Below are 14,175 nucleotides of genomic sequence, written 5' to 3'. Positions count from 1 at the left end.
GGAAATTGAAGGGAAAGCTACAAAGGAACAGCCCTGACGACAGTGCCACAGCATTCAGTCCCTCGTATCTCTGGAGCTTTCATGCAGCGAATCAGGCTGGCCCTCATTGACTGAGCTCGGCCATGCGTGGGCTGATTCTACATTATAGTCAATACTGGATGAATGCCTGGCCCTGTGTGTGAAAAAAATCCCCAGGCCAAAAGTGCTGCAGCTTGCACCCAAAAGCCTCCTGAAAAGCACTCACATGTGTAGACAGAACGCTGCTACGTATTCATCCACTCGAACAAAGACAGAGACGTCCTCATGACATATTTGAGGGCTTTTCTTTTTTTTTTAAATATGCACGTCTGCCTCTTCAGAAACTGTCTGAGTAAACTCCATCTCACACTTTCACTTCGGGGAAAGAGTCGGCAGCACGAGAACTCAAGAAATAATGAAAATGTGAAGGTCGGCGCCTTCCCGAAAAGTGCTTGAGCACAAATTTGCTTTCATGCCAGCCCAGGCAGCAAAAAATAGATTAAACTGATCAGCTATGAAGCTCGTAGGCAAAAGAAATGGACATGGGGATAAGACATGAATAAAGAGAAAGACACGTGTCTTTCTCTTTGACAGAGAACCTGTTGTCCTGCAGTGAGTCAGTCAAGTTGTGAATATTTGCTCTGTTGTCTCCAGTAAAGCTTCCTCCCCTCCGTTAGGATGTCGGGAAGTTTCCACAGAACGGCTGAGCTCAAACATCAGGCAGATGAAATAAGTTGTTTGATTGATTTCAGCACCACGGACAGAGGCAGTCAGCGCGGCTGCCAAGCTCACTTCACCGAGTACACTGTAAACTGTAAACTGTAAACTGTTTTCTTGCCAGGAGCTACATTTCTGGGGATCTGACGTGTATGACTGGATTGTTTGAGTCCCTTTACAAGATTTGGAACCAATAAAAATGGAAATCATCGTCAGACGATAGCCCGAAACCCAAGGAGTTTCCCAGAGTTCACTGCAGAAGCTCGGTGCGCTGAATAACTGAATTTATGAACGGCCCAGTTTGTGCTATTTATGAACGCAGCCTGGTTACACAATCTCAAACTTCAGCTTTCATTGACTCAACAGAATGTGTCTCGTATTTGAAATAATCAGTGCGGACACTTTTTTTTAAATCTGGAGGCGACAGAACATCATAATATCGTCTGTATTACAAGTCACAGACTTAATCCTGACCTCAAATCAGTGTTGATGCCAGACTGACGCCTTGCACAGCGAGGACCCTTTGTTGTGTTTCTGGAGGAACACTTGATCAGATACAAGTAGGTTTTTGTTGAGAAGAGAGGAGGCTTTTTATCCAGTCAAGCGTGTACAACCTGAGATAAGGTGAAAATAAAAAAAAGAGGTAGACAATGAGTTGTTCTGCTGGAAGGCCATCCTGATACGCTGCTCACTCCGTAGCTCCTATATAGCCAATCTACTCCAAACACTGCAGTCGCCACAGCAGCCGAGAGAAAGAATGAAAACCGCCGGACTACCTTCTGGAAAATGTATGAAAGCGAGATGTGGAGGTGCGATCCAAGCAGTAGCCCGTATCCATTCTGTCTTGTAATGGAAATGTGACACAGTGTGTGTGTGTGTGTGTGTGTGTGTGGGTGTGTGTGTGTGTGTGTGAGAGACAGGGGCGACGCTGTGAGTGTGTATGTGGTGAGAGAAAAAAGGGGAAAAAGAACAAAAAAAGAGAGAGAAAGACATACGGAGGAGAGAAATCGGCGGCCCTCGTCTCCCTCGCCGGAGACAGATGGAGAGAGAGGTCCGACACTATCCACAACACTTCTAACAACAGCTGCACTGCGATATTGATCATGCGGTGGCCCCGAGACATGTTGTGGATTAAGAAAAACACAGCCATTATTTTAGTTGCTACATCCAGTCACAGTATTTGCTGCCATGGGGGGGCGTGAGAAGAATCAACCAGAATACCCGCCCGAGCTTACAGATCGATGGGTGAGAGGTGCGGACATTTGTAATTCCTTAAAATTAGATGTATATATAAACATATTACAACATGGTCTTATAACTATACAACGGTGACTATACCGTATATACTATACAGACAGGTGGGCAATATTCGGTGAAAAGGATTGTTAGTTTTTAAGTCGCATAGAGGAAGTAAACCCGTTGCTTGACCGAATGTTTGCCGTTTCTATGACAACAAGTGAAAGCTACCGCTGGCATCTTAGCCCAACCGCCCGATCAATAAACACACATAAGATGACAATTTGGCCTCATATAAATAAACCCAAAAACAAGCACCCTAAGGACCTTAACGAGGTGTCACACATTTTGATTTTTCATTAGAAATATAAATGTACATTCATGGGACGTTAGCTAGCATAAATGCCGGTTGTTAGCAATCTGCGACTTTAAAAACTCGCAAATTTGCTAGTTTTAAAAAGATTTGTGCATCTCTCTCGGCTCTCTAGGTTGCAATAGTCCACAAACAATCGTCGCCATGGTGACCACATCCATGTCTTAAATACAGTTTAAAGTGTTTTTTTAGGAGACAGGATGCAAACATGAAGCCACCCTGACTCTGCGTATTTCCTCCTTTGCTTCTGTCAGACAGGGATTTAACTACTCTCACACTCACACAAGTATATTCAATGTTTCATCAGGGAAATATTTAATTAGGCATATTCTGTTTAAGCTTCAGCTAGCCTCGGTTTTCTCCCAGGAAGCTTTCACTAGTTTCCCTGGTGTTTCTAGAGCCCAGAGATTAAGCAGACTAAATGCAGTTACTCAGGTTGCTTTTTACTGCCTTTCTCATTTTTATCCACATGTAGTTCCTGTTCTTCGTGCTTTCAAACGGTTGTCAGTTTGATGAGAAACCCATTTGAAGTACAGCGACACACTGGCACATTCAGTTTTATGACTTTTTCTACACAAGCCTCCGAAAAAAGGAAAGAAAAAAGACAAAGAGCGTCATCGTCGTCATCACTCACCCCGGTCGGTGTCGTACAGGAAGACGAACTTGTTCCAGTCGTAGTGGTCGAGGAGGGAGAGCAGCGCCCCCCGGATGGACGGCCGGAGCTGCAGGGTGAACTGGCTCTCGCCCTCCGTGGGGAAGCTGGGCGTGATGAGGGAGATGTGCAGGGCGCTGCAGAAGGACGTCAACGTGTGGACCGAGCGCTTGTCGTACAGGCCGAAGATGGCGAAGACACCGCGGGAGTACTGGGAGCAAACTGGAGGGGAAAGAAAAACATATACAAACATATTAGAAGCATGTAGGGAGGGCTCAGTGGTCCTCACCGCAGCGGCCCCGGGTTCGAATCCAACCGGCGGCCCTTTCTGCAATGTCATCCCCATCTCTCTCTCCCCCTTTCACTCTCTCTCTCTCACAATAAAAGGCAAAAACAGACCAAACAAATAAAAAAGAACATGTAAAGGGATTTACATACAATGAAAGTAGTCAAATGAGGCTCAACGTGGAGCCTTTTTGAGCTGGGAACCAAAATAATACGCTAAAAGTCTTTGTAATATAATTGAATTTTCTGACTGGTCTCTCCTGTTTAATCTATTGTTCTCAAATCAAACATCCGCTCAGTTTCAGGACGTTGACGTGCTGTGAATCGGTGAATCGGCTCTGATCACTTCAACAACAATAACAACAACACACACAACGAGGGGCTCGTTTAAATGATACTAATCTTGGCAGAATGCCAGGAAACGGATACCGGCACGCTGGAAAAATGTTGTTTCCAGTTCAGCTTTGAAGTACAACACGAGCGGTGATAGCCATCGTGTTTGACAAAACACATCTACAGCGATGAATGCTCAGAATCACGACAGGAGACGCACACATCAACACCATTATCCCGCTGATTTCCACCTTAATTTGCTTTTAAGAGAAACCGCCGAAAGCAGTAAACCGAGATCAGAAAAACAAACTGATGCATTCGTCTCACTCGAGGACGTCTTCCCCCATTAACAGAACACATCGCGCCGCCGCTTCACGTCTTCAAACACCGCACAAAGCTGAACCTGCGTCTGTTGTGTGTGTTTTTTTATTGGTCGGACTTTGAATTAAATGGAAAAACTTCACATTTCCGTAAAGTCTACACAAGCTGTGTGGTGTGTCCTGCTTAAGGAGATCTGCTCATTATAGAAAAGGTTTGGCTCTCTACAAGAGACACACTGTAATTGGCCACCACACACACACACACACACACACACACACACACACACACACACACACACACACACACACACACACACACACACACACACACACACACACACACACAGTCAACAGAAAGGGGAGATAATGAGCATCCTCTGCCAGTTTCTGGGTGCGAGGAGAATCAGAGCGAGCGGCAAACTGAAGGAAAAGCTCAAGATGTTCCCGTTGTTAAAGGGAAAAACGGGGGGAGGGGAGGGGAAGCAAACAAGTTTTAGTTTCGTACACACTACTGGGGGGAGAGAGAGAGAGAGAGAGAGAGAGGGAGAGAGAGAGAGAGAGAGAGACCGCATCTTTTGTGATCTGCCTGCAGCGTTTCCTCCCTCAGTGAGACAAACAAAACAACAGTCAGAGAGACAGAGACAAGAAAGCAATGCTGCTGTGTTGTTCTAATTAAGGTATCTGGAGGTGTGTGTGTGTGTGTGTGTGTACAGTGACGGGGGCTGTTGTTAGCTTTTCCTCGTGTCATGACTGATTTAAAGTCCGAGACTCATTTATCTTTGTGGATCCAAAGAATCGTTCTTGACTAGAAAGATGCTTTTGAAACCTTCGCCCTCAGCGTCAAAATTACTGCAGATTCACCCCTTTTAGCAGTGAGAATTCACGCTAAAGGACACATCTATGATAACAGTCAAGGAAACCACCACCTCATACATGTAAAGTCCAGCTGGACTCATGAATTAGCAGCACGGATCCCAAATGAAAAGATATCGGAGATCCTGGGGAGAGATGTCCGAAACATTCTCACACCAAAAGGGTGAAATGATGCAGCGGAGGTCAGAGCTCCTCAGCCTCAAACCAGAGTTTTGTTCTCCGAGGTGATGTAATAACCCGGACGAAGGCCCAATCTTATGTTTGTCCACCACCGTGGTTGACTCTCAGTAAACCACTCCCTTTGCAGATATGAAGCGCTCATTCTTAGTAGTAGGTGATTGTACACTTAGGAAAATGTAGTCCTGAATATGAACTTCCATTTCTGTTAAAAGACCCTCTGAAATACTACAGAATGGCCCTTTAACACATCCGGAGAGGATGTGTAATAATCTGCTGGTTGCTCCTTTAGCCTCCAAGCCAAGCGTCTGTTTGATCAACATAAACAAACCTCAGCTAAGCTGAAAATCCGGGGACGGACAGGCTTCTCTCTGAAAAGACAGCATGAAATCATGAATGGATGTTGATATTTGCAGTTTTTAAATATGTTAGTTGTGCTCCGGCTAGGTTTGCTATCAGGTCTGTAAACTGACTTCAGCACAGATTGTGTCAATACTTGTACATACAGAGACATTTAATATAGAAAATATATATAATACGGCTTCCATTGCTCATGTTAAATATTGTTTTTATATGAAAACGTGTCCTCTGAGTCTAGTTCCCCTCAGATCTTTCAGCTCCATGTTTTGGTTTTTCCATCCCACATTCATTTGTTAGTCACAGCATGAAAATATTTTCAGCAAAAATATGCGCTGTGCTCTACAGTAACCAAACTGCAGATGGAAAAAAGTAATAGTGAGTAGCTGGGGAGGAGCATTTAGTGGCTAAAGACACATATATATGCATCTTTAGTGGTAGGTGGAGACCAAACTGGAGCCAAAAGGAGACAGAATATTGTTTTTATGGACACAAATGTGACTCCAGATGATGATGTTGCTCCAGAGCTGCTGGATGTGTGAATAACCAACACATTTCTGAAGATATGTAAATGTTGTGTTCAAAAACTTGGGAGGAGAGGGAGACGACATCATTAAAACTAAAAATATGCATTTTTACCATTCGGGTACTTTGTGTTTTTTAATAAGAGAGCAAAGATAATAAGGAGGATTTGTACACTGGAGCAAGAAATATGTGAAGTGCAGCCGGACTTAAAGTGCACATATGGACACACCTGCTCCCCGAAGACCAGTGTGACTAATGTGACAGTGACGGATGGAGGCTCGCGGGATTTGTGGCAGCGAGCGCGTCCACTCGAGCAGGAAAGGAGTCCAGAGGTCGGTAAGTCCACACGAGCCCACTCATGCACCCCCCTGGGGGACGAGATGACATCAACATCAAAGCACACACACGGAGCCCGATCTGTCAGCCCACACCCCTCTCGCTACATGCTACGTTGCTACGTTGCTAATGCGTGGCCCCTAATGGTGGATCTACTGGAACCAGGACTAAGCGGGGCAGATGTTGTCAGTCCGGTCTGAGTTCATAACATCACCCGGTAGGTGCTCAGCGCGTTTAATTGAGCTGCATTTACTGGGAATAGCAAGTGACACATCGGCTGGTTTACTACATTCTTTTACTAATTAGCGTCTGATTTTTTAAGCTCCGCGCGAAAACTTTGCTTGGTGTTTGTTGTGAACGAACCTTTACACGTAGGAATGGAGCATCCAAAGGTCATAAAAATGCATCATTAAAACTATAATTGATTTATGATTAATTAAAAGTATAACAAAAGCAATGATTATGTGTCCATCATTTTTATGTTGCACCTGGTAAAGGTTGACTTAATTTTAATTGTGAATAAATAGCGTTATCTTATCCTAACCTGTAATAATGTGTTTTACATTGATTATATCTTGTTTCATTAATCTGAACATTTAAAAATCATTAGGTTTTGAAAATCCTGACGCAGCCGTCCGATTGGTGGCCGACAGCGACACCTCTGATGCTACACAAGTCCCAGTGAAATATATATTAAAAAAAAGGTCGTTCAAGGTCACATTTTCACACATACGGGAGCTACTAATGAGAGAGAGAGAGAGGGGGGGGGGGGGGGGGGCGTTCTGGCAGCGTGGACGCTTCAGGACGGAGATGAAGTACTCGCCAAATGGCAGATGAGTGTGATCCATTTAATTAAAATAGATCGCCATAGCAACGAAAGAGGACAAGCAGCCTGTTTACCGGCGAAGTTGTTCCGTCTCTCTCTCAAAGTTTGAATAATTTGCAAATGTCTTGTCTTTTATGGCACCAAATTAATTAGATTAATTTCACCTGGGTGATTGTGACACATAATGTAAATTATTGTAACCTGGTCAAAAGTGATTACTGATGCTTTTAAATATGAATAAACAGAGGAATGTGTCTGAAAACTAAAAATATTCAAACTTTATGGGACATGTGGCTTCGCAGAGCATCGCTCCGGTGTAAACAAACGTCAGCGGCGGCGGCGGCGGCCTGATAGCAGCGATTCATCAGAGTCCAGCTGCATCAGAAGAGTTTGCTCCATGTGACCTGGTGGTCATGTGACGGCAGCATCACGCCCACACTGAGTGTGTGAGTGTGTGTTGCTGCGGCTCTAGTGACAGGCCGGCCTCCTGGACTGGTCCATTTAGACCCACACCAGCGCTGACCCTGAAACAGCATCCGCTGGCCTCACACTCCGCTGCACAAACAGGTCAGAGCACACACACGCACACACACACACACACACACACACACACACACACACACACCCACACACACGCCGATCAATGGGCCAGACATTGTGACACACTAGCAGAGCGATGCGACCGACGCTCGTTGTGCATAACGCTCGTCTGAAACCGACTCGCGTCTCTTCTCCAAAACCACAAAAACCTTGTGTGAGTGAATTTGGCATCGAGTTTATCTTCCGTCGGGGTGAAACTCGAGCCGTCAAGCTGAGGGACAAACTTTGCTCGGCTGTATGCTGAAGGCGAGATAAGCCTCTCCTAATCTGGTCCTGGTTTGACGAGCAGGACCTTAAACTGCTGTGTCATCAGTGTTCTGTGCAAACCTGTGGACCGCAGATAAGGTCCGGTGACACCAAAGGGGACCACCTTAGGTCCCCCCCCACCCCCAGGTGTCAGGCCCCGCCCCCAGCAGAGAGCGGTCTGATGACGGCGGCTGCCCCTGACCTCTGCCCCGTCGATATATAACGATCGGAGCCGCGCTGAACAAACCTCCATTATTTATCACTTGTTTTAGAGCAAAAAAACATCCAATGCTCTCTCCACCAGGGGAAGGGGGGGGGGGGGGGGGGGGGGATTTTGAGTTATGGCAAATTATTTGGGATCTTAAATCATTTGCTGGTAAAATAACCAGTTTTTTAATCAATAAGATTTCAGGGAGAAAGGTGATGATGACGGATGATGCAGCCTGACTGTATTTCTCCTCAAGATCCATCATCCTGTCAGCGATTATTGCTGAGTCATGGTCTACGTCACCAAAACAACACCTAAATTATAAAATCCACAAGATATCATCTGGAATGACTTGCTAATGTAAACGTGCTTCGGAGAAAAATCAATGTAAACACAACTGGCAATATATGTAGCAGTTGTTTTAAAAATTGAAAAAAAGAATGATTAAATTCTTAAGATAATTATTCATTATGCATTAAAAGATGTTAAGGATTCCAATTATTTTCTGATGTACTGAAAAAATTATGGGATTCACTTCAAAAGGAAGAAGCTGACTTTGTCCTATATTATTCGTATTGTCAATAATTGCAATGTTAAGACCAAAAAAAGACTCATAATGTAGACATGCTGTTAATAAAAAGCTTATTAGTAATATCTTAAACCAGCTGGGCACTATTTATGCTGCCTCTTATTTGGCTCTTTTATTTATGATGCTTCACAATCAGCCGCTCATAAGTCTGAAATCCAACTGAAATAAAGTCGACACCAACTGTTTGAATCCTTAAAATATCAATGTTTCAAAGAATGAAATGTTGCAGATTTTCTGAAAGAATATTTTCCATCAAGGAGGTGAGATCTTGTGACTGGAAAACTGAAAACTTCCATCCAACCAAAAATGGGATTCACTCAAATAAGGAAGAAGCAGATGTCGGTCTATATTTTTCGAAAATAGACTTTTCTATATAACTCCCACTTGTTCCAACTGTTCACATGCTGTCATATTTTATGATAAAAGGCTTATTAGTAAGATCTTAAACCAGCTGGTCACTGTAGCATTTAGCAAAGGAGTGCTAACCCATTTGTTTGGGGACTACTTTCATCTGCGGATTCGATTACTGAGCATTTCCAGCAGCAGGATCTTGCATCAGTGAGTGATCACAATAAGACACAGCACATCAATCATTGGAGATCAATACATTGTCTATTTTGGTTCAATTTGATGACATCAGCCTATTCCTATTTATCCCGTTTACTGGATTCATAAACTTCTTATTTGGCTCTTTATTTATAATCAGCTGTTTAAAAGGATGAAGTTGAACTGAAATCACTGAAAGTTTCAAAGAATGAAATGTTTCAGATTTTCTTAAAGAACATTTCCGCCTAGAAATCTGATTTTCTATCATCATCATCATCATCATCATCATCACCATCATCATCATCACCATCATCGGGCCGAGCAACACGACTGGAGTTCTTTTATGGAAAACGGATGAAAGGACCGGGATGAGGCCGCCTCTTTTGTGTCCGTAATAGTTTCAACACGGGGAGAATCGATGACGTCTCGCCTGAGCGGCCCCGATGAACAGAAACCATCAGTATTTCACCGAGCGGACAGCGATGGTTCGATTCCCCCCCTCTCCCAGTCCGACACCTCTCCTGACCCCGGCAGACACAACACACTGACTCCAATGAAGCCCACTCTTAGAGGGTTAATTACTCGGCTGAACCGGCCCTCGTTGTGTCGCCCGGACGACGGAATCATCATCACTGACCCGCAACAATAAAACGCACTCAAATTAACCTAAATTATGGAAATTACACCTCGCCTGTATAATGATAGTGTTCCACTGTTAAATTACTGGCTGAACACGACTCCTATAGTAACACAAGGAGCAATTCAGACTGTAATGGAGTTTAACTTGCTCAACTATTGGATTAAAGTTGTACATGTTCATCTATTTAATTGTCTTTAAGTTCCTGTCGATCAAAGAGTGAGTGAAAACAATGGTGGTTGATCATGTGACCCACTAATGCTTTGCCCAGAAATAGGATCTCCGTGTCTGTGGCAACAAACTCGTGATGCTTTCTACGTCAGTCAGCAGCGTTGGTCTGCAGGTGGAGCTACTCACTAAAACGTATGCTGCTTTTACTTGGAATGGGAAATCGGTAACTTCCAACTGCTGAGTCATGCTCCCTCTAGTCTAAAGTGTTTGATACATTTCATTACTGCTGACTCACAATGGAGGATCAACAGGCAGAGAAAGAAGACCGTTCAACTTCCAGTCCAAGAAAAAGAAAAACTAATGGAAGTGAAGAAGGAAAGTCATCAAGAAGCAAAGTGACTGAAAACCACGACATCCTTTCAGTGAAAGACACACACAAACACACAAACACACAGACACACACACAAACACACACACACACACAAACACACACACACAAACACACAGACACACACACAAACACACACACACACACACACACACAAACACACACACACACACACACAAACACACACACACACACACACACACACACACACACACACACACACACACACACACAGACACACACACACACACACACACACACAAACACACACACACAAACACACAGACACACACACAAACACACACACACACACACACACACACAAACACACACACACACACACAAACACACACACAAACACACACACACAAACACACACACACACACACACACACACACAAACACACACACACAAACACACACACACACACACAAACACACACACACACACACTCACACACACACACACACACACACACACACACACACACACACACACACACACACACACACACACACACACACACACTATAATGTCCACGATTAACAACAGCATGTGACATTTACATTATGTTTGTATTTTTATCATTACTCCCAAAACCACCACCAACGCCCAAATAAGGCTGCATAATCACACTTCATCATTTTAATAATAGAGCATGTTTGTGTGTTTATGTGTCAAAATGCAAGTAAAAACAAAGTTAAGAAGAAACTACCGGCAATTAAATAATGCAAAGTTTAAGGAAAGATCTGCAACAAAATGCCACGGAACAAGAATCTTGTTTTTCTTGGTTCACTGCCAAGACCCCCCCCCCCCCCCCCCCCAAACAATCTTCTTACAAAAACAAACAAACAAACAAACAAACAAACAAACCAGTGAGACAGAAAACAACACTTATTTGTAGAGACTAAAATAAAGAGCTGAAACTGGAGCAGCGTTCGTCTGAGGATCACTAAATACTTAGTGTGTGTTAAAAACCTGGTGACTAACACACACACTGCTGCTCCTCTCTGTGTGTGTGTGTGTGTGTGTGTGTGTGTGTGTGTGTGTGTGGAGACTGAATAAAGCCTTTGTGCCACGTGCTTATGTGCATTCAAGTGTATGTTTCATGCATGTATGCATTTGTGAACATGAGTTTTCCTTTGGCATCAAACACACACACACACACACACACACGCACACACATGCACACACACATACACACAGAAGGGTAAGAGGGGCACTAGACAACATTGCAGCACATTTTCACATAATGCATGAGCTCTACTGACAGACCATGTCTCAACACACACATGCATTTACACACACACACACACACACACACACACACACACACACACACACGTGCACTGCGCGGCACCGTGTTCTGTCTGCTTGACTTTGTCTCCCACCATGCCCTGGGTTAAAGAGCCGCTGTGCAGGGCAAAGATGAAGCTCTGCTCTGCACAACATTCATACTCCTCCTCCTCCTCCTCCTTTTCCTCCACATCCTCCTCCTCCTCCTCTTCCTCCACCTCCATTGCCTCCTCCACCCTGTCATAAAATCAGCCGGGCTGAGTTTGATTGCTGAGTGAATTAAAGGAGGTATGTGGACGTGCAGAAGGAGGAGGAGTCTTCTAATTGTCCTCTGAAGAAGAAAAGTCATTTTTGGTCGCATGAAGAAAGAAATTCACATAAAAACACAAAGCCAGATAGAAATAACGTATTTCCACACGTCTGTGCTGGAATCCATATACAGGAAGCCTCATTTCAAACACCGCAGTAAACCAACGCAATCAGACGGCTTCGTATCCATCATATCGGAAATAGAGATATCGGCAACATGTCGGTATTTATCGGCGACACGCATTCAAATTAAAATCGCACATCGGAAAGTGAACCGGAGCTACGCAATTACATTAAGTGCATACTGCAGCCGGCGGCCTGGACTTACTGCTGTTGTCCCCTTAGGGTGAAAAAAAAAAAAAAAGCATATGACAGATGGGTCAAATATTAGACCGTAAGTCAGCCATAGAGCAGCCACCAGCAGGCTACAGGCCCGCTGGCATGTATGTACCAGCTCATGGAAAAGAGGAGGTGAAAACAGACACTTAGATGTTCAAATTAAAAAAACAAGAAAACAACTAACAAAACAGCTAATAATGTAGCAGGGAACCCTGAGGGAGATCCACCAGAGGTACAAAACGCTTCAAACTGCAATATTTTAAGTGCAACCGCCGAGAGGGATGAGTGAACTAAACTCCTCGTAAATCCTTTACCACTTAGCATCCATAAAACATGAGCTAACGGGGGAAGGGGGGGGGGGGGGGATAACAGCCAATCAAGCTGGCCTGCTAACATTTTTTTTTAAACTTTCGTCGAGGAAAAACGTGGCGATATGGAATAAAACACATCAACGTAGCCATAAAACCATTCTTTTACTGATGCGTCACAGCAGAAGAGCCACAAATGATTAAAATTAATGATGGCTGAATTCCATTTAGCTGCTTCGGGGTCCCCCCCCCCCCTCCCTCAGGTGTGAATAGGCTGTAGTAACAGGTTGTGCTTTTATTTCCAACCAGGGGAGAAAGTTGCTTCCAGGGTCAAGCAGATGTTTCTACAACAAACAACGTCTGGCAGAAATGGAGAAAAAAAAACACGCAACCAGGAATGCGATTAATAGCCAACAAGAAGGTGAAGTGGAGGGAAGAAAAAAACCCTAATAACAGCGGTTCCGGGGCTCGTCTCGGCCCAGCGGTGCCTCGGCTTCTCCGTCAGCGTATGAACTCGTATATCATGTTCATTGCATATCACGTTGTTATAAATGTGAAACATAATCAATAACATCAGCAGCACCGCTTCCCCGGGTGGTGTCCGTTTCCACAGCTGCTTAACTTCCAGCACATTCAAAAACGGGAAGAGGTCAGCCGCCGCACGCTTATTTCATCAAGTATTTCGGTTTCGAACCTTTATTGGTTTAAAGCACCTTTAATGCAGCTCGAAAACAGACGGAACAAGAGTGTAAAAAAGCACAGTTTGAGACGAATGAAGGCGGGACAATAAAATGATGAAAATGTGTGAAACTAGAATAACATACAGTAAATAAGGAAATTAAATAATCTAGAAATTGAGTTTAGTAGGTTTAAGTTTAAAGTTTTCTGAACGTTCATGCTTCAGGATCCGGTCCTGCCAGTGTGGCAAATTATGACATTAGACTTAGACAATAATCTAAATACACAAAGTCAAATCTAAGAAACAAAGAACAGGAAAACCTTCCAACACAGAGGAGTCATTGTGTAACTTATGTGTTCTTGTTGATGAGTGTTGGAGCTGCGATCGTTGAGGGAAACGGTCATTTATCTTCAGGAGTATTGCCATTTTAACAGCAGCTGTTCTGCCCAGAGTGTGTGTGTGTGTGGGGGGGGGAGATCCTCCTCATCCTCCACCTGATCCTCCTCCACCTGATCCTCCACATGATCCTCCTCATCCTCCACCTGATCCTCCTCCACCCCCTCCTACACCTGATCCTCATCCTCCACCTCAACCTCCTCCTACACATGATCCTCCACCTCCTCCTCCACCTCCACCTGATCCTGATCCTCAACCTCCTCCTCCTCCTCCTCCTACACATGATCCTCCACCTGCTCCTCCACCTGATCCTCCTCCTCCTCCATCTGATCCTCCTCCTACACATGATCCTCCACCTCCTCTTCCACCTGATCCTCATCCTCCACCTCAAACTCCTCCTCCTCCTACACATGATCCTCCTCATCCTCCACCTG

General features: G+C 44.3%; 1 protein-coding gene across 3 annotated transcripts in view; it reads right to left on the bottom strand.

Moving 5' to 3' along the window:
- gria4b (glutamate receptor, ionotropic, AMPA 4b) overlaps positions 1-14,175 on the bottom strand; it is a 94,215-nt gene that overhangs the window by 49,269 nt on the left and 30,771 nt on the right. For all 3 annotated transcript variants that reach the window (XM_084029335.1, XM_084029334.1, XM_084029333.1), the window contains exon 3: positions 2,979-3,218. In XM_084029335.1, the coding sequence (XP_083885461.1) occupies positions 2,979-3,218 (240 nt within the window). The remainder of the gene's footprint in view (positions 1-2,978; positions 3,219-14,175) is intronic.

This window comes from Eutrigla gurnardus (assembly GCF_963514095.1).
Source record: "Eutrigla gurnardus genome assembly, chromosome: 15".
In the NCBI taxonomy this organism is placed as follows: domain Eukaryota; kingdom Metazoa; phylum Chordata; class Actinopteri; order Perciformes; family Triglidae; genus Eutrigla; species Eutrigla gurnardus.
This window is presented reverse-complemented; position numbering and strand designations above follow the sequence as displayed.